A 20,952-nucleotide genomic window follows, 5' to 3' on the forward strand; every position below is an offset into this window, starting at 1 on the left:
TTGGATGTAACGTTTTAAAACCCTGGTACATTTGATAAGTGCAGACTAAGAAAAAACTTTATATTACAAAAAATTAATGTTAATTCATAGCATTACTTCGTTTTTTGTAATTATTTGTACGAGCAGTTTCTGACTAACAATTTTCATTTTTCTTCAGTGTATACTGATAAGTAAAAAAAAAAAACATGGATATGAATAGATCAATTAAACAATTTCAGTTACATTGATGAATGTTCTTTATTCTAGAAATTCTTTTTCTCATAAATGGGTGTCTCATTTTGCCTCACTCAAGGTGGCAAACAGGCCTCAGCAAACGTCCAAGGGAACCTGAGGATGACTTAAAATAAGACAAAACAAGCTAAAATAACTAAAAATCAAGATTATGTGTATATATATATATATATATATATATATATATATATATATATATATATACAGTCATGGCCACAAATTTTGGCACCCTTGGTAAATATGATCAAAGAAGGCTGTGAAAATTAATCTGCATTGTTAATCCTTTTGATCTTTTATTTTAAAAACAATTCACAAAAATCTAACCTTTCATTGGATAATAGGAATTTAAAATGGAGGGAAATATCATTATGAAATAAATGTTTTTCTCAAGTACACGTTAGACACAATTATTGGCACCCCTAGAAATTCTTATGAGTAAAATATCTCTGAAGTATATTCCCATTCATATTCACAATTTTGAGCACTCCAGGGTGATTATGAACATGAAATTATCCAGCCATGGCTTCCTGTTTCACAGAAATATAAATAGGAGGGAAAACAAAGCCCAAATTCCCTTAATCATCCATCACAATGAGAAAACCAAAGAATATATTTCTGATGTGCAGCAAAAGATAATTGAGCTTCACAAATTAGTGAAGTGGCTTTAAGAAAAGAGCTAGAGCAGTGAAAATTCCCATTTCCACCATCAGGGCAATAATTAAGAATTTCCAATCAACATAAAATGTTACGAAACCACCTGGAAGAGGACGTGTGTCTATATCGTCCTAATGCACAGTGAGAAGGAGAGTTTGAGTGGCTAAAGACTCTCCAAGGACCACAGCTGGAGAATTGCAGAAAATAGTTGAGTCTCAGGCTCAGAAAACCTTTAAAAAAATAGTCAAACAGCACCTACATCAGCACATGTTGTTTGGGAGGCTTTCAAGACAAATTCTCCTCGCTCATCCAAAAACAAACTCCAGCATATTCAGTTATCAGACACGACTGGAACTTCAAATGGGACTGTCTTCTATGGTCAGATGAAACTAAAAAATGAGCTTTTTAGCAGCAAACACTCAAGATGGGTTTGGTGAACACAGGGATAAAAATGTATACAATTAAATATACTGCTGTGTTTTTGATGTTGTGGGCCTATATTTCTGCTGGAGGTCCTGGACATCTTGTTTAGACACATGGCATCATGGATTCTATCAAATACCAACAGATAAAAAATCAATAAGTGACTGACTCTGTTAGAAATCTTATAATGGGCCATGTTTGGATCTTCCAACTGTACAATAATCCAAATACAAACCTCAAAAACAACACAAAATGGGTCACTGAGCACAAAACCAAGCTTCTGCTGGCCATTCCAGTCCTCTGACCTGAACCCTATAGAAAATGAGTGAACTGAAGAGAAGAAGCACCAACATGGAGCTGGGAATCTAAAGGGTCTAGAGTGATTCTGGATGAAGGAATGGTCTCTGATCTCTTGTCAGGTGTTCTCTAACCTCATCAGGCATTATAGGAGAACATTTAGAGCTGTTAAACTGGCAAATGGAGGTTTCAAAAAGTATTGAATAAAAGGGTGCTGTTAATTGTGGCCAATGTGTATTAGAGAAAAACATTTATTTCATAATGATATTTCCCCCCATTTTAAATTCTTATTATCCAATGAAAGGTTAGATTTTTGTGATTTTTTAAAATAAAATATCAAAAGGATTAACAATGCAGATTAATTTTCACAGCCTTCTTTGATCATATTTACCAAGGGTGCCGATATTTTTGGCCATGACTATATATATACATATACATACTTTCATTTTTGGCATTATTTTAGTGTGAAGTGTTTTACTAACACTGTACACTTTTTTTTTTTTGGCATTTCCTTGTTTGTGCTCAACAATCTTTAAGTAGCCTACATTACAGCTCCAGCTTCCATTTACATTCATTGATTATATGTAAAAAAAAAACACACAACTTGTACATTCTGTCTAACATCTACTTTCTTTTGGGTTTGTATGAAGATAAGTAAATTATATGAAGATTATATGAAGATAATAAATTTATTTCTCAATTCTTGGTGTGCGGTACGAAGCTGACCTTTATTTTGAAGGGGAGTTAGTCTACACAGCCGTTTGAAGCGCTGTCGCACCGTTTGGCTTCACGCTCCGCGCTGAAGTGAAAGATGCCTGGAGAATAACAACATTGCTGGTAAATCACAGGTAAGAAGCAAAAATCGCGACATTTTACTCTATAAATGTTACCAAAAACTTCCTACAGAGTATAACGTTGCAAAATTGTCTAGCGACTAAGAGAGTTAAACGAACTGACGTCTGCACAGAATAATTAAAAGATATTCTGACTAACGTGACTTTGGCTGTGTCTTAACTTGGGGTACTGCCTACCTGGGTTGCCCAAAAGTGCTGTATAGGTAGGCTGCTCACTAGGCACACACCCATTATTATTTGTTTAACCTCCAAACCTTTTTTTCTTCCTTCCAGGACCGTATTTCATCCCTCAGGGGTCTTCAGAAGACCATGGGGGGAAGTACAGATGTGTTTGGAGCAGCTGAGTTCATATCAGAGCTCTGTCACACTAATGTGGACAATCCTTTTCCTGTGTGGAAGAATGGCACCATCAGTCCCTGTGTCAACCAGCTTCTGCTGGGATCACTGTCACATGCTGTTATCGCAATCATTAGTGCCTGTTACATTAGTGTGCCCAGGTGAGTGTAAAGCTATTATATGAAGTCCACTTAAAGGGATACACCACCCCAAAATGAAAATTTTGTCATTAATCACTTACCCCCATGTCGTTCCAAACCCGTAAAAGCTTCGTTCGTCTTCTGAACACAATTTAAAATATTTTGGATTGAAACCAGGAGGCTTGTGACTGTCCCATTGACTGCCAAGTAAATAACACTGTCAAAGCCCAGAAAAGTATGAAAGACATCGTCAAAATTGTCCATCTGCCATCAGTGGTTCAATCTGAATTTTATGAAGTGACGAGAATACTTTTTGTTCGCAAAGAAAAAAAAATATTTTATTCAACCATTCATCTCCTCTGTGTCACCATAGTGCCATTTTGGAGAGTATCCACTGGACGTAAACTGCGTATGCTGTGGAATAAAATCGTTATTTTTTTTTTTCTTTGCGCATAAAAAGTATTCTCGTCACTTCATAAAATTCAGATTGACCCACTGATGGCAGATGGACTATTTTGACGATGTCTTTCATACTTTTCTGGGCCTTGACAGTGTTATTTACTTGGCAGTCAATGGGACAGTCACAGGCCTCCTGGTTTTCATCCAAAATATTTTAAATTGTGTTCCGAAGATGAACAAAGCTTTTATGGGTTTGGAACGACATTGAGTTAGGGATTAATGACGACAATTTTCATTTTGGGATGGAGTAACCCTTTAAAAACCATGTACTGAAATACAATTCTATAATTTCTTTTTTTTTTCAAGAAATTCATACTTTTACTCAGGAAGGATGAATTAATTTGTGTGATAAGTGACAGTAAACACATCATGTAACACAAAACATATAACATTATATGATCTATTTCCAATAAATGTTGTTCTTTTGAACTTCAAAGCATTTAAACAACTGTTTTCAACATTGATAATAATGAGAAATGAATCCTGAGCAGCAAATCAGCATATTAGAATGATATTTGAAGGATCATGTGACACTTAAGACTGGAGTAAAATTCAGTGTTGCATCACCCAAATAAATTGTATTTTAAAATATATTACAATAGAAAACAGTTATATTAAAATTGTAATAATATTTCATTATTTAACTGTTTTTACTGCATTTTTGATCAAATAAATGTAGCCTTGGTGAGCATTTCCTTCAAAAAGAAAATGTACATTTTACCTCACACTTTTGAACGATAGTGTATGTGTTAAAATCTGTAGGTATGGTCATAATGACTGTTGTTCGATGATTTTTCATGGGTGAAATATTCATTTCAGTGGGAATCCATGCAATTGGGAATTTCACAAAAGGGCGTAAGATTTTTTTTATGGGTTCAAGTTGGTTACATGGATTCACTGTGATGACCAAAAGCTGATTGTTTTGAAAGTGAGCTGTGCTTCATGCATCACTACATTATTGACAATAAACAATTGACCATTTTGAATATTTAGAAATACATCAGATTATTGATTTTTAAATGGGTTGCATATCATGTTGACTTTCATTATGTTCATGATACCATAACACATTTTCAAATGATCTTTTTTAATGATCCTTTTGTTACCCACAGACTTACCCATATTGTATCCTCCCTTCCCATTGGCTGGGGCTTCAGGGCCGCGTCGACCTTGTTGATGGCTCTCTTGTTTATTGGAGACGTGGTCCTGGTTTTTGAGCTGAAGGCCCCAGGCATATATCTGGACGTCTTAGCCGATGGATGTGGCGTACTGGCCTGGTTGGTTCATTTTGGGGCCGTTTTGGCGTTACAAAGGTCCATGTACAGAAGAACTCGAGGTCCTGCTTTGCTTCCTGTGCTGCTTATTTTCTCCATCCCTAATCTAGCTTTTATCCTCACCGCTTGCGTTCAAGAAATCAATCACCTTGGAGTCTCACAGCCACTGCAGGTTGTCCGTCTAGCTCTGATGGTAACCAGGGCTGCTCTGGTGCTGGTTTACCTGCTGGGTTATATCTTTCCCTGTTACACAAGTCAAAGAGACCTACTGTCCTGTAATGCGGAAGACGTAGCTCCGTTAATTGTCACCTTTGAGCCCGATGGAGGGGTGACTGTAGCCGAGGATGGATGCAGCTGGCTGTCCAGACTCCTCTACCTCTGGCTGAACCCTTTGCTCAGACGAGGTAAACGTGGAGAGCTGGAGAGGCCATGTGATGTCTTCCAGCTGCCACATCGGCTACGTACCAAAGCAGTCACTCTCCGGTTCTACCAGTGCTGGCAGAAATGCCTCCATCCGAGAGGTCTGGAGAGACCTGAGAGACAGGATCGGCTTCCGAGAGAAAACCTGCAGGACAACAATTGGAGCGAGGCCGAGCCGGAGAGGATGTGTGAAGGTGGAGCACAAAATGTTGTCAAGCTCCTGCAGGTGTTGCACAAGGCCTTTGGTCTGCGCTACTACCTTCTAGGCATATTGAAGTTAGTAGGAAGCATGCTAGCCTTTGCAGGACCCCTGCTTCTCGGTGGATTAGTGGGTTTCATGGAGACAGAGGGGGCGCCACTGAGCAAGGGTGTGTGGTGTACCGTGGGGCTCTTTGCTAGTACCTTTCTTGCTGCTGTGCTGAGGAACGTCTTTGTTTATGAAGTATCAAAGGTTGCGCTGGAGGCCCGGGCTGCTGTGATTTCCACCATCTACAACAAAGCCCTAAAAGTCAGCGCGTCCGCTCTGGCTCGCTTCAACATGGGCGAGGTGGTCAACTTCATGAGCACCGACACAGACCGGGTGGTGAATTTCTTTAACAGCTTCCATGAGGTTTGGAGTCTTCCCTTCCAGTTTGTACTCGCACTTTACCTGCTCTACCTACAGGTGGGCGTGGCCTTTTTGGGTGGAGTGGGCGTGGCCATGCTGCTCGTGCCTTTGAATAAAGTCCTGGCATCCCGAATTCTGGAAAACAATAAACATATGCTGCTACACAAGGATGGAAGAGTGAAGGTTTGAATGCTTTGCATACGTTAATTCCATGATCTGTAATGTTGTTAATAAATCTTTTAATTTGGCTTTAAGTAAATACACTGCTGTTTAAAACATTTAGGGTCAGTAAGAGAGAGAAATTAATACATTTATGCAGCAAGGAAATTGATCAGAAGTGGCAGTAAATAAGTTTATAACGTTACAAAATTTTACTATTTCAAATGCTGTTCTTTAGAACTTTATTCATCAAAAAATAAAAAAATATATTTATATATCATGGTTTCTACAGAAATATTATGTTTTCAACAGTAACGATAAGAAATCTTTCTTGAGCACAAAATCAGCATATTCAAATGATTTCTGAAGGGTCACGTGACATTGAAAATTGGGGTAATGATGCTGAAAATTCAGCTTTGACATCACAAAAATAAATTACATTTTGTTTTTAAAAGATATTAAAATACAGAGATTTTTTTCCCGATTAGTTAATGTTGTTATTGTTATGAAATTATGAAATATTAAATATTTTTACTGCAATTTTAATCAAATAATATTTTCCTTTCACATTTTCCTTTCAAAAGCATTTAGAAAATCACACCAATTTTGAACAGTAGTGTAGCTTCTGGGTAATTAAATATCTGATATCTTTTTGTCTTAAGCTAATGACGGAGATCCTCTTTGGGATTCGGGTCCTGAAGTACTATAATTGGGAGGAGCACTTCACTCAAAAGATTGCGGAGGCCCGAAAAAAAGAGCTACATCACCTGAAACTTCTGAAGTACCTGGATGCTGTGTGTGTGTACACCTGGTCTGCTCTGCCCGTGGTCATCTCTATTCTCACCTTCATCACATACGTCCTGCTGGGAAACAATCTCACTGCTGCAAAGGTGTGTAGGTCACTTTAAATGAATATTCCAGGTTAAATCAAGGGAACCTGGAGATAAAAAGGGAACAGTTCACTCTGTGTGAAAATTTTCTCAAATATTTTTTAATTGCTAAATATTGCTCTACACCTTCCCTGCATTTAATGTTTTGTTTGGCAGGTGTTCAGTACTCTGGCTCTGGTGGGGATGCTCATTGTGCCTCTCAATGCCTTCCCCTGGGTGCTGAATGGAACCCTAGAAGCCAAAGTGTCTTTGGACCGTATTCAGCGCTTCCTCACACTACAGGATCAGGACCTCACCGTCTATTACAGTCAAGGTACCTGACTTGTTTCTGTAAGGTTAAAACTAGTCCATACTTAAAGGAATAGTACACCCAAAAATGAACTTTTGCTGAAAATGCACTAAGATGTAGGTGAGTTTGTCTTTTCATGGGAACAGATTTGGAGGAATTAAGCATTACAACACTTGCTCACCAGTGGATCCTCTGCAGTGAATGGGTGCCACCAGAATGAAAGTCAAAACAGTTGCTAAAAACATCACAATAATCCACACCACTCAAGTTCATCAATTAGCATCTTGTGAAGCAAAAAGCTGTGTGTTTGTAAGAAACAAATCCATCGTTATGGTGTTCTAACTTTAAAAAAAAAAAAACTCTCATTCTGATGGCACCCATTCACTGCAGAGGATCCATTTATCAGCCAATGATGTAATGCTAAATTTCCTCAAATCTGTTCCCATGAAGAAACAGGGATCTACATCTTGGATGACCCGAGAGTGAGTACATTTTTAGCAAGTATTCATTTTTGGTTGAACTATTACTTTAAGCACAACCCAAAAGTCTGGTGCAGTTTTACATTTCTCTCATTGGCTGTACTGTTAGTTATCATTGGCTCTTTTTTTACAAGATTCTTCTTTTACAAGATTTTTTTTTACAAGATTTGAGTGCTTTTGTTTGTTTTCATATTACTTGTCATTTAAACACAGTTATGAAATTCATCTAATGGTAAATAAAACTCTTATATATGGCATATGGCAGATTCATTAAATGAATAATCTGCATAAAACATTGATTATTGCATTTAATTAATGCACTTTATATCGGTCTTGATTTTTCTGCAGTATGTCCTGAGGACCCTCTGTCCGCTGTTGAGATGGACCAGGCGAGTTTTTCCTGGAAGCAGTCAGAGGAACATGATTCTGTCAGTGTACCTGATGACAAGACAGAGGATGGGTCACCACCACTCAGCTTCTATCTGCATGCACTCAATCTCAGCATTAAAAGGGTATGTGCTGCAGCAAGAGCAATATATGCCATTCATTTGTGCTTAAGTGGACCATCAGAAGATTAGTTGTTTCACCACGATTAACATAAATATATTTGTCTCCTTTCAAAGTTTGTTTTCAGATGTGTCTTCAAATATTTTGTCATTAGTTTGAATAATGAAAAAGTGTATAAGTTTGTAAATGTTTCTGATTTCTGGCTCTAGGGCTCTCTGGTGGCTGTGGTGGGAAAGGTTGGTTGTGGGAAAAGTTCCCTGTTGGCCGCCATAACAGGAGAGCTTACCAGGTACTGATTTATAATACATGTATAAAGTTACTCTTTAAAGGGAAAGTACCGTATTGACCCGAATATAAGACGACCCTGATTATAAGATGACCCCCCCCCCCACCCCCCCCCCCCCCTTTTCCAGATGTACCTTTTGGAAAAAGGCTTTTTGAAAACCAAATCTTGTTTTTTTTCTCTCTCTCTGTAAAACACATTTTTTCTTAAATTATTTTCAAATTGCATGTTTTTCCTATTTTAATTTTTGTTTTGAAAGTATGGTAAATACTGGTAAAATGTACCAACAATGACATTGAAAAATATACACTTTTTGATATACCATAAAAATAACAGGTAGCCCATCTGAATTATATAACATTTAGTCTATCCATCTCATAGTAGCCTACCAAAATTGTATTATCATGAAATATTATTGTAGTCTTCAAATCTGGGTACAGTCTTGTTTAAAATCACTTACAGAGGAAGTTTGGTCCCATCAGGCTAACATGACAGTCAGGATTCATGCCGCTGTAAGCTTTTCTTTTTCTTTTGTTTTCACTCGCGATCTTCACAACACACATTACATTACATATTTCATGGCACACTCGTTTTATGTGTTTTTGGCGCCACCTATTGTTGTGGGTGTATTATTGACATGTCAAAGTCTAGACTCTAGACCCTGAATATAAGACGAACGCGTTTTTTCAGATGTATTTCCAAGAAAAAAACATCGTCTTATATTCGGGTCAATACGGTATATACATTAACATTCTAAAATTTAGGGTCTGTTAGATTAAAAAAAATGTAAAGAAAACAAGTGCAAGGATCAAAAAAGACAATCTAGTTGAAAAAAAAGAAAAAGGATCCCACACACTATAGCTTGCATGTAAAATATCTTTATTAACTACAGTGTTTCGGTTGGTGAAGGTCGAGTGACCAAAGTTAATAAAGATATTTATATATATAAGCTGGAGTTTGTGGAATGCTTTCTTCTTTTTTTTCTACTAAAATAGAACTAAACTAAAATTTGCTCAAAAGACTGCATTTTTTTTTCATCAGAAATACAACAAAACAGCAATAATGTGAAATGCTATTACAATCTAAAATATGTATTCTAATATATTTTTTAAATAAAATGTAATTTCTTTTTGTGATGATCTATCAGAAATCATTCTAATATGCTGATCAAGTAACATTTCTTATTATTATTAATGTTGAAAACCGCTGTACTGCTTAATATTAATATTTAATATAAACAGTGATGCATTTTTAAAATATTTATTTGGAAACAGTGATGCATTTTTTAAGGATTCTTTGATGAATAGATTGTTGAAAAGAACAGAATTTATTTGAATTAGAAATCGTATACATTTCTTTACTGTCACGTTTGATCAATTTAATGTGTCCTTGCTGAATAAAAGTATCAGTTTCTTTAAAAAAAAAAAACAACAACAACATTTGAATGTCAGTGTTTTTTAAATTTTTATCATTTTTATATTTTACAGTTTCTAGTGCAACAGAAATCACACACTTCACCTTTAAAGGTGTACATTCTTCATGATTTTGTGGTTTTGTCTTGCGTAGGAGTGGAGGGGAAGTATTTGTTCGGGGAAGAGAGCAGGGATTTGGACTGGCTGTTCAAGAGCCGTGGATCCAGCATGCAACCGTACAGGACAACATTCTTTTTGGCAGGGACTTTGACAGCACGTTCTATCAAGCTGTGATTGAGGCCTGTGCCCTTGCTGATGACCTAAATGTAGGTGTATATATCTAGCTATACTTGCATGCAGTTTTTCCCATGATTTCCTTGTGTAAAAGCTACAACTGACACTATTTTGTTCAGATCTTGCCTGGTGGCGATCAGACGGAGGTTGGAGAGAACGGTGTCACTCTGAGCGGAGGACAGAAAAGCCGCCTCGCTTTGGCCCGGGCTGTTTATATGGTACAAGTTTTTTTTTTTTTTTTTAATCTCAGTTTGATGCTCAGACAGAGAGTTCATACATTTTGGGGCAGAAATATGATGTGTGTATTTATGGTACATTCTCTCATATTTCAGGATAAAGAAATCTACTTGCTAGATGATCCCTTAGCAGCTGTGGATGCTGATGTTGCCCACCACCTCATGGAGAAATGCATTTTGGGGATCCTCAAGAACAAGACCAGAATTCTTTGTACTCATCGGATAGAGTTTGTGGATAAGGCAGATGTGGTGGTGCTGATGGACAATGGGATGATTGTAAAAACAGGTACTAGCTTTCACAAAGCATGCCCTCTTGGCTCTTTAAATAGAAACTTTGTGAGTTTACTAATGCATTGATTGCTATTTCTAATAAACTCTCGGCTTTGTCTTTTTTTTTTTTTTTTTTTTGGTTAAGGGACGCCAAAGGAAGTTCTTTCTTTGGTAAAAGCCCCTAAAGACTGCAAGAACAACAGCAATGCTAAGGAGAAAGGTATGGATGCTTTTCAAATGAATAAGTGATCCATGTCCGCGAACTTATGCAAATAAACCTTCTTTCTCAGATGCTATAGGCCGAGTGGAAGAGGAGGCCAATGAGCCGGAGCTAGAGGCAGAGCTGAAGATGTTTGGGGAGGAGCAGAAGCAAATGGGCAAGCTGTCCTGGGCTGTGTACCGCTCCTATTGGAGGGCAGTGGGTGGATGCATGGCTGTGGCTGTTCTGCTCTCCCTTTTTCTAATGCAAGGTATTAAAAACTGTATCAATATCAGCTGTATGTATTATAAGACATCACTACAACACTACAGTAACTACTTGGATTTGCTCTACGCAGCCTCCAAAAATGTGTCAGACTGGTGGCTTTCTCATTGGATTTCTCATTTGAAGGACAATACGACTGAGCTGGTGTCACTGTCAGCTGATCCACTCTTAATGCTGACCTTCCTCTCTCCTGAGAGACTTATGTGAGTTAGACGTTTCATTAAATGATTTTAATCGTGTTATGAAATCATTTAATGATAAATTTTTCTATTATTACACTACCGTTCAAGAGTTTGGGGTTTGTAAGATTTTTTTTAAAGAGCATAAGGCTGCATTTAGTTGATCAATAATGCTATACAATAAAAATAATAATATTGTGAAATATTATTACAATTTAAAAGAACTGTTAATTTATTTAAAAATGTAATTGATTGTTGTAATTAAAGCTGAATTTTCAGCATCATTACTCCAGTCTTCATTGACACATGATCCTTCAGAAATCATTCTAATATGCTGATTAGCTGCTCAAGAAACATTTCTGATTGTTATCAGTGTTAAAAAAGGTTAATATCTTTATGGAAACCATGATACATTTTTTTTTCCTGGATTCTTCAGTGAATAGGAAGTTCAAAAGAACAGCATTTATTTGAAGCAGATATTATTGTAATATCTTTACCGTTGCTTTTCATCAAGTTAATGCATTCATGCTGAATTAAAGTGTTAATTTCTTTAAAAAAATCTTATAATATACAGTATGAACTAGTATGACTATAAAGTATGAACTATAAATTAACAGAAAAATGAAATGAAATTTCACCTTTAAATAGGCAGAACATTATATGCTTTATATATAGTGCTGCTTGAAAGTTTGTGAACCCTCTAGAATTTTCTATATTTCTGCATAAATATGACCCAAAACATCATCAGATTTTCATATAAGTCATGAAAGTAGACAAAAAAAACCGAATCAAACAAGTGAGATAAAAATATTTTCTTTGTCACTTATTTATTGAGAAAAATGATCCAATATTGCATATCTGTGCATTGCAAAAGTATGTGAATCTTTGCTTTCAGTATCTGGTGTGACCCACTTTTGCTGCAGTAACTGAAGGTAAAGTTTCTTGTAAATGTTGATCAGTCCTGCACAATAACACGAAAGAGTTTTAGCCCATTCCTTGGGCAGAACCACTTAAACTCTGTGATGTTGGTGGGTTTCCTCCTATGAACTGCTTGCTTGGGTTCTTCCACAACATTTTAATTGGATTAAGGTCTGGACTTTGACTCAACTATTCCAAAACATGAACTTTGTTCTTCTTTAACCATTCTTTGGTAAAATAACTTGTGTGCTTGAGGTTGTTGTCTTGCTGCATGGCCCACGTTCTCTTGAGACAGATGTTCTGACGTTTTCCTTTAGAATTTACTGGTGTAATTCAGAATTCATTGTTCCATCAATGATGGCAGGCTGTCCTGGCCCAGATGCTGCAAAACAGGCCCAAGCCATGATACTACCACCAAGGTAACAGTGGTCTTGAATTTCCTCCATTTGTACACAATCTGTACAAATGGAGGAAATTCTTCACTTCCACAAACATGATCAGACTTTGATAGATCCCTGTTTTTTTTAATAAAACGGGTCGCGTACTGACATTTGATAGTCATTGCACTGACTGAAAACACCTCTGCACAGATGGACTCTAATTTCACCTTTAAATCCAAGAGATTCACATACTTTTGCCACTCACAGATATGCAATATTGGATCATTTTCCTGAATAAATAAATGACAAAGAAAGTATTTTTGTCTCATTCGTTTGATTGGGTTCTCTTTATCTACTTTAGGACTTGTGCGAAAATCTGATTATGTTTTGGGTCATATTTATGCAGAAATATGTTCACAAAGTTCACAAACTTTCCAGCAGCACTGTATTTTCCATAACATTAGATTGTTTTCTTTTTTCTTCCAAAATACTGCTTTTATTTGACATGAAAATAGAGTCTAGATATCTCATTTATATCTATGCCAAAAATCTTATTTAATGCCTTGTAACATTCTCTTTTAGGTACACAGTTGCAATTTGTGTTGATTAGATTATCTCCATATTCTCCATCACTCTTATCAGGTTTCACGCACCTGGTTCAGAGACTGCGGGGAATGTGAGCTCTGAGCTGAAGTTTTACATGACCGTGTATGGATCTCTGGCGGCAGCAAACACCGTCTTTACAGCTGCTCGAGCCTTTCTCTTTGCTTATGGAGCAATCTGTGCTGCGACTGTCATTCATAAGAGACTGCTGTCCAGTGTGCTAAAGGTAATGAACCACAGCACTGTTTTCATCACCTTCAGCCAAGATGGTTTAAAGTCATTGCTAAACTGAAAAAAATATGTAGATGCCACTTCTTTTGATGTTGTGTAAGCACATAAAACTTTAATATAAAGTACATTATTCATATGCCTCTTCCATTCTAGGCCACTATGACGTTTTTTGACACTACACCCTTGGGTCGCATCCTGAATCGTTTCTCCTCAGATATTTACAGTGTGGATGACTCTCTCCCCTTTGTCTTAAACATTCTCCTGGCCAATGTGTTTGGGCTGCTCGGGATGCTGCTTGTCATGAGCTATGGGCTGCCATGGGTACTGCTTCCTTTACTTCCTCTGGGGGTACTCTACTACCAAACTCAGTGTTTTTATCGCCACTCGTCCCGTGAGCTGAAACGTCTGTGTAGCCTCACGCTCTCTCCAGTTTATTCACACTTCTCAGAAACACTCAGCGGCCTGTCTACAGTGCGGGCCAGTAGACACACTACCAGGTCTGAAAACTAGCTGTACTATTGCACTCAAATCATTTCATTTGCATTGATGTTTGGTTTAAAGAAATGTCTGGGTCATATTTCACAGTAAAATAAAAAGTTAAGTAAAAATTATTTTGCATAAAGAAAATTAAGCTTTTTTTGTTGCATTGTGACATTATTTTTCTGACTATTATTGATTATTGATTTAGTAACGTTCACACAGGACTTTTCTGTATTCCAAAAAAATTATTATTACAGTAATGTTTTTTTTTTTTTTTTTGCATTTAGAGAAAAAAGGCTGTAATAAGGTTTTTTTTTTTTTTTTTAAATTTTATGCAAATTTCCTCTGTACTATGCTGTCTTTTCTCATTTGACTTTGAGGTGAAATATGACCTGAACATTTTACTGACAGTGAGGTTCACCCCTTTACAATACAAATATTGTTTGTTTATTGTTTTAAATAACTCAATGATTAAAAAAAAAAAAAAAACTCAGTGTTCTTATTGTGTAATGAGTTCCCTCAATACTAATTAACATCTACTTGATGACACAAAGATAAATGTTGAATGTAACCTGAAGTTTGATAATTGCCTGGCAGTGATTGCAATGCTGTATAAAACTGTATTTTTGTGTGTTTGAGAGCAGATTTGAGGAGGAGAATGAGAGGCGTCTGGAACAGAATCAGCGCTGTCTCTTTAACAGTAATGCTGCCATGCAGTGGCTGGACATTCGGCTGCAGATGATCGGTGTCACTGTAGTAACCGGCATCAGTGTGATCGCTGTGATCCAGCATCAGCTCAGATCCATCGACCCAGGTTAGCCTCTTAATGAGATTAGAGTGTACAGTAAATTAACATTTAAGGCATTCAGCAGGTGCTCTTTACCAGAATCTTTAGCTTCATGTCAGACAGCCACGGTCAACAGAGCATTGAGAATGTTAACTATTGGGGAAATTATAAATTCAGATAAGTTTAGAAATTAGGTCTGTGCCGAATTGGTAACTCTTAGTTCTGTAACTAATTTTCATAGCAACATCTCATCTGAAATTATTTGAAAAACCATGTCTATTTAGGGGTGGGCGATATGACCAAAATCTTATTTCACGATATGACTAATTTTATATCACGATAACGATATATATCACGATATACCGTATTGTCCCGAATATAAGACGACCCTGATTATAAGACGACCCCCCTTTTTCCAGATGTACCTTTTGGAAAAAGGCTTTTTGAAAACCAAATCTTTTTTAAAACACATTTTTTCTTAAATTATTTTCATATTGCATATTTTTCCTATTTTAATTTTTGTTTTGAAAGTATGGTAAATACTGGTAAAATGTACCAACAATGACATTGAAAAATATACACTTTTTGATATACCCTAAAAACAACAGGTAGCCCACCTGAGTTATATAACATTTAGGCTATCCATCTCATAGTAGCCTACCAAAATTTTATTAACGGTAGAAGTGAAATCTTATTGTAGTCTTCAAATCTGGGTACTGTCTTATGTTTTAAAATCACTTACAGAGGAAGTTTGGTCCCATCAGACTAACATGACAGTCACGATTCGTGCCATTGTAAGCGTTCTTTTCTTTTGTTTTCACTGCATCTTTACAACACACATTGCATTACATATTTCATGGCTCACTCGTTTTATGCGTTTTTGGCGCCACCTATTGTTGTGGGTGTATTACTGACATGTCAAAGTCTAGACCCTGAATATAAGACGACCGCGTTTTTTCAGATGCATTTCCAAGAAAGAAACATCGTCTTATATTCGGGTCAATACGGTAGTAATTTTTTTTTCTTTTAAAAAGGTTTTTATGATATTAAAATCTTTGATACCATAGAATTTTCATAATCCTTGTCACCAATATCAATATCAAACTAATACAAGCCTAAATATAGACAAAAAAAAAACAAGCTCACTGAAAATGAATAAACAGTCAGTGATGAAATAAGTATAAAAAACTAATTGCAAGCAATAGGACAAAAAACTACAATAAATAAGAAACGCTACATACATTGTGTGAATTAATTAGTCTTCATTGTGTTAATTATATCTATCTATCTATTTATGATAGATATAATTAACACGTGTATTATGTATAGATTCTATACATATATATAAATATATCATTATTTTTTATTATTATTTCTTCTTATTAAAGTTACAAAAGTGATTTAGTCAAGAGCAGTGAGAGATTTTCTAGCAATTTGCTGTGATTTATATGAATGGCAGACAGAACGAATATAAGACCGAAGTCCGGATCCAATATACTGTTACATATGCGTTTTCTCTTTTAGCTGTTTCCTCTCTCTTAAGACCTAAATCGCTGTCTTTATGAGGATACTTGCCAAGACGGGGATTCAGACGCATATAAGTGTTTATGTAATCGTTCAAAGTCAATAAAGCGGCAAAAAAAAATAATAATAAAAATAAATGTGCGGTCCTCTCACACAGAAACAGAGACGGCGCACGCATATAGCTCTGTTGTTTGTGTTTCAACGGCTTAAAATCGGTTGTTTTAAAACTGCAGTGCTTAAAAACACGCGCCCATGCTAAAGATGTAGTCCCTCGTTTAGGAACAGCTCCTCGTTTTTTTTCTGGTTGTTCTCCACCTGGTTCCGTCTCCCCTTCACGGATTTGGATGATCTCAGTCATCCAAATGATTGAAAAGTATTACTGTGAACACCACGAAATAAACGATAGAACATAATATGAAACGATAAACTTTTTATTTCGTCCACCCGATATATATCGTCATATCGCACAGCCCTGTGTCTATTACGGTCTTGTGTAGACAGATTCACTGCACTATTGTCCAGTTTTAGAAGATCATCGTTCAGCTCAGTCATAAGGCCTTCAAAATGGTCTAAAGTTTGTGCTAAAATCTCTTCTCTGTTCTGTCAGGGCTGGTGGGTCTGTCTCTGTCCTATGCACTGTCCATCACCAATCTGCTGTCAGGCCTGATTTTCAGCTTTGCGCAGACAGAGATGCAGTTGGTGAGCATAGAGCGTACAGAGGAGTATTCCACCAACATCCCGCAGGAGCCTCAAGAAGCCAGCACTGAGGTTAGAGGAGTGATATATTTACCCCAAAAACTGAATCAGGACCAAGTTTCACAACCTTTTTTGGTAGAATATTTTAAAGGAATAGCTCACACAAAATTTAAAATTTGCTGAAAATGTACTTACCCTCAGGCCATCCAAGATATAGATGAGTTTGTTTCTTCATCAGAACAGATTTGGAGAAATGTAGCATTACATCACTCTGCAGTGAATGGGTGCCGTCAGAATGAGAGTCCAAACAGCTGAGAAAAAAAATAACAAGTATTGACAAGTAATCCACACCACTCCAGTCCATCAATGAATGTCTTTGAAGCGAAAAGTTGTGATGTTTTTGGACTTTCATTCTGACGGCACCCATTCCCTGCAGAGGATCCTTAGGTGAGCAAATGATGTAATGCAAAATTTCTCAAAATGTGTTTCTTTGAAGAAACAAACTCATTGTTTTAGTATGGTTTTTGTTTTCAAAACTGATGTGAGACAAGTGTGGTGCTAATCAGCAAGAGGAGGTGCCAATAAAAGGTCCGTACACCATACTAATCAAGCAATACAACTGTTTATTGTTGATACACAGCTGATATCAATAATAATGATAATGATCATAGGTAAGTGCATAAAAGAATAATGATAATCAAAAATAAACAGTTTAAGGCAGAATAATCACAAACTAGTGCATAATATAAGAATGATCATGAGTAAATGGATAAAAGATAATAATAATAATGAGTGAATAATACACAGATTCGAGCATACACTAAAACTAATCCCCAAAGCTAAGTGTTAGAACAAATATACAACCGCAGAGCCGTGCCATCATCTTCACTATTCAAAAGACTGGGGAGCCCGTTTCAGTCACAGTAGAAGACCAACACTTGTCCGAGAATGCCGAGCGACGCACGCTTATCCCACGGCTGAGCTTCCACTGTTTCTGAAAGAAACTCCCTTTTTTAGACTTTAAAATTAGGTGCGGTTTAAGAACAACCCTCCAGGTGAGAGAGAAAGCAAACTGGCCAGGCTCGCTCCCCCTCCCAATTGGGTGCACTTCGTTTTAATTACAGAAAAACATGAGTTCTTAATTGGCAATATCTCTGAATTTTCGTAATCAACGTGGTGCCAGGATCCTGCACCTAATATTGTTCAAACGACAACAATTTCCAACCTTATCTTGAAGGTCAAGGCAATAGACTCCCTTATGCTTTCCCAAGAGATAGCGATGTTGATTTGCATTAATTGCGACCTTGAAAGTATCCCCCTTAAATTCCATTCCCACTCTGTTCATCCGTTGAGCGCACAAAACAACCCATCCTTTACACTCATCTTGGATGGCCTAATAGCCTATTTATTTATTTCAAAATCTGAAGTATTGCTTGTATGTCTATAGCAAACCCCAGCTTGTGAGACCCTGTGTATTATTCAGAATGTCATTAAAGTGTAACACAAAACCTTATCACAAAACTCTACATCTGCAGGTTCAAGAATCGTGGCCTGAAAAGGGCCGGGTTGAGTTTGTGGGTGCTGTTTTGTCGTACCGGCCAGGCTTGCCTAACGCTCTTGATGGGGTCAGCCTGGAGGTATTACCTGGTGAGAGGGTGGGCATTGTAGGACGTACAGGCTCAGGGAAATCCTCATTGTTCCTCGCCCTATTCCGTATGGTGGAGCTGAACCAGGGTCAAATCCTGCTGGATGGAGTCGACATCAGCTCGGTCAGACTTAGTAACCTGCGGTAAGGGTTAAGTCACCAGTGTTTGATGGTTTTCTTAGTAAGATCAATGTGATTTTTTTTTTTTTTTATTTATTATTATTATTCAGCAAGGATGCATTACATTTTTCAAAAGTGATGGTAAAGACATTTAGAATGTTACAGAAGATATCTATTTCAAATAAATGCTGTTCTATTGAACTTTCTATTTCTTGTAGAATCCTAAAAACATTATCACAGTTTCCACAAAAATATTAAGCAGCACAACTGTTTTCAACATTGATAATAAACAGAAATATTTCTTGAGCACCATATTAGAATAATTTGAAGCCTGGAGTAATGATGCTGAAAATTCAGCTTTGCCATCACAGGAATAAATTACATTTTAAAATATATTAAAATTTAAAAAAATAAAATAAACTGTATTTCTGAATATTACTGTTTTTACAGTATTTTTGATTGAGACTTAAAAACATAATTTTTTTTTTTTTTTTTAATTACAAACCACAAACCTTTAAGTACAGCAGAAGAACTGCAAATATTTCTTACAACATAGACTTATGAGGTAAAATGTGTTCATTGTGTTTTTAATATGGTCTCTGCAAATAAGAATTTGTTATGTTTGTGTTGCCCTCTATAGATCAAAGCTGGCTATCATCCCTCAGGATCCCTTCCTGTTCTCCAGCACAGTGCGAGAGAACCTTGATCCTCATGGCTGTCACCCAGACTTCCGGTTACTAGATGCCCTTGAGCAATGCCACCTGGGAGATGTAGTACAGAGGATCGGTTAGAGGAGTCAAACACTTTTGAATGTTGTGTCTTCGTACTTGATAGGATTTATGTAGGGCATGAGAAAATTCTGTCTTTAATATTCATTTGTTTTGTTTTTTTCTTTGTCTGTGTCTCCCATTACAGGTGGCCTGGATTCGGAGGTTGGAGAGAGGGGAAAGTCTCTGTCTGTGGGCCAGAGGCAGCTGCTGTGTCTTGCCCGTGCTCTGCTTACAGAGGCTAATGTATAAAGCTAATGCATAATTAACGTACAGCATAAACCATGTCAAACAAAAAATCTTAACTTTGTACTTGAATGTTATTTGTTTCAATAGATTTTATGCATTGATGAGGCCACAGCAAGTGTCGACCATAAGACTGACATGCTTCTGCAGAAAACTATCAGAGAAAAATTCAAAGATAAAACTGTTCTTACCATCGCCCACAGGTATTGCTTGTATACTTGCATGTGATTTATATTAGATTTTTTTAAAATTGACCTTTGAGTATGGAATGAAAATAAAGAGGGAAAAATCCCTTTATCAAACTTATCTTTATAGCGATGCAAAACTGATTTTCTTTTAAAAAACAATTCTAAAGTGCACGGTTCTGTGAGGCATTTCTTAAATAAAACCAAGCGGATATTTTTCACATTGTAAAAGTATATTTGCAACTATTTTATGAGTGTTAATCTCCTTAAATTACTATAATTATCTCGGTTAACCTTTGTACTGAACAGTCAAGCATTTTAGGTAACATTAACATTACTAGTAAGTGCATGATTAGGTTTAAGAGAAGCTGCCAAAGAAAATGGTGAGTTCTTCACTGCTTTGTAAGGTTAATAAATTCAGATGATTAATTTAGTTTTCAGGGTTTATTTAGTTTTTGGTTGTCTTGTTGTTAGGTTGATAGAAAAAAAAAAAAAAAACTGGTAGTGACTACCTTTTGAATTAATGTAGCATGTTAAGTTAAAGCACCTTTCAAGAACAATTCCATTGCCATACTAACCCAATCAGTCTTTCTTATCCCACAGACTGAATACAATTATGGACTCTGACAGAGTGCTGGTGATGCATGCTGGGAAGGTGGTGGAGTTTGACAGCCCTGCTGCGCTGTGCCAAAGAGAAGACTCTGTTTTCCAGAAACTCTTACGTGGTGGGGAAGACCGAGTTTAAAATACTGTATTTCCAGCTAAGAATGTACAGTAGTTGGAGTCCTATGCATGGCCACTGCATATGTGCAAATACCTGCAGTTTATCATGTTATACAATGTAAAACTCAGGGAAAATTGTTTGTCGTTTTATAAACGGTCCCATTTGTATGGAATTGTTTTAGAAGTAAATGTGTTTTTTTTTTTTAAGTTGTTGGTCTGTTTTCATATTTGTATTTATTGGTCTTCAAGAAGATCTACTCAAAGTACTTTTTCCCTCTTCAAACAGGTAGAAAAAATCATTCATTCTTGCAAACTAAGGTGTGAGAGTCCCACTGTGTTCTAATATTTATTTCTGTGGTTTGAATGCATTCTCTCTTCTGAGAATTCACAATGCTTAATTGGTTTCATTAGAGGTGTGAACGCTCGTAATAAGCCGTCTCCACCCAGAGCAACCTGTGTGAGAGAGACTA

General features: G+C 36.7%; 1 protein-coding gene and 1 long non-coding RNA gene across 4 annotated transcripts; one reads left to right on the plus strand and one right to left on the minus strand.

Moving 5' to 3' along the window:
• LOC131548980 (uncharacterized) lies at nucleotides 1-2,846 on the minus strand. Of its 2 annotated transcripts, none has more exons than XR_009273301.1 (3): nucleotides 2,714-2,846; nucleotides 2,332-2,420; nucleotides 1-327 (listed from the first exon to the last, which is right to left on the minus strand). It is a non-coding gene; the product is annotated as an uncharacterized LOC131548980 (long non-coding RNA). The 2 variants fall into 2 exon arrangements; XR_009273302.1 differs by having other exon boundaries at nucleotides 1-337.
• On the plus strand, nucleotides 2,769-20,517 carry abcc10 (ATP-binding cassette, sub-family C (CFTR/MRP), member 10). Of its 2 annotated transcripts, XM_058790628.1 has the most exons (22): nucleotides 2,769-2,956; nucleotides 4,507-5,671; nucleotides 5,753-5,878; nucleotides 6,517-6,744; nucleotides 6,901-7,057; nucleotides 7,861-8,024; nucleotides 8,229-8,308; nucleotides 9,869-10,040; nucleotides 10,128-10,226; nucleotides 10,341-10,530; nucleotides 10,660-10,734; nucleotides 10,805-10,984; nucleotides 11,072-11,201; nucleotides 13,118-13,304; nucleotides 13,463-13,806; nucleotides 14,434-14,603; nucleotides 16,708-16,868; nucleotides 18,332-18,585; nucleotides 19,202-19,347; nucleotides 19,477-19,574; nucleotides 19,665-19,777; nucleotides 20,363-20,517. In XM_058790628.1, exons 1-22 carry the CDS (start codon nucleotides 2,769-2,771, stop codon nucleotides 20,502-20,504), a joined length of 4,569 nt encoding a protein of 1,522 aa, XP_058646611.1. In that variant the 3' UTR covers nucleotides 20,505-20,517. The 2 variants fall into 2 exon arrangements, with proteins under 2 accessions (XP_058646611.1, XP_058646610.1); XM_058790627.1 differs by having other exon boundaries at nucleotides 4,507-5,878.
• The last annotated feature ends 435 nt before the right edge of the window (nucleotides 20,518-20,952 follow it).

This window comes from Onychostoma macrolepis, chromosome 11, assembly GCF_012432095.1.
Source record: "Onychostoma macrolepis isolate SWU-2019 chromosome 11, ASM1243209v1, whole genome shotgun sequence".
Taxonomy (NCBI): Eukaryota; Metazoa; Chordata; class Actinopteri; order Cypriniformes; family Cyprinidae; genus Onychostoma; species Onychostoma macrolepis.

Excerpts from the sequence above, each read along its gene's own strand:
- abcc10 (XM_058790627.1), top strand. The coding sequence starts at position 2,769 with ATGGGGGGAAGTACAGATGTGTTTGGAGCAGCTGAGTTCATATCAGAG. Across the intron at positions 5,879-6,516 it reads ACAAGGATGGAAGAGTGAAG|CTAATGACGGAGATCCTCTT; the intron begins GTTTGAATGCTT and ends TTTTGTCTTAAG. Across the intron at positions 7,058-7,860 it reads CACCGTCTATTACAGTCAAG|TATGTCCTGAGGACCCTCTG; the intron begins GTACCTGACTTG and ends ATTTTTCTGCAG.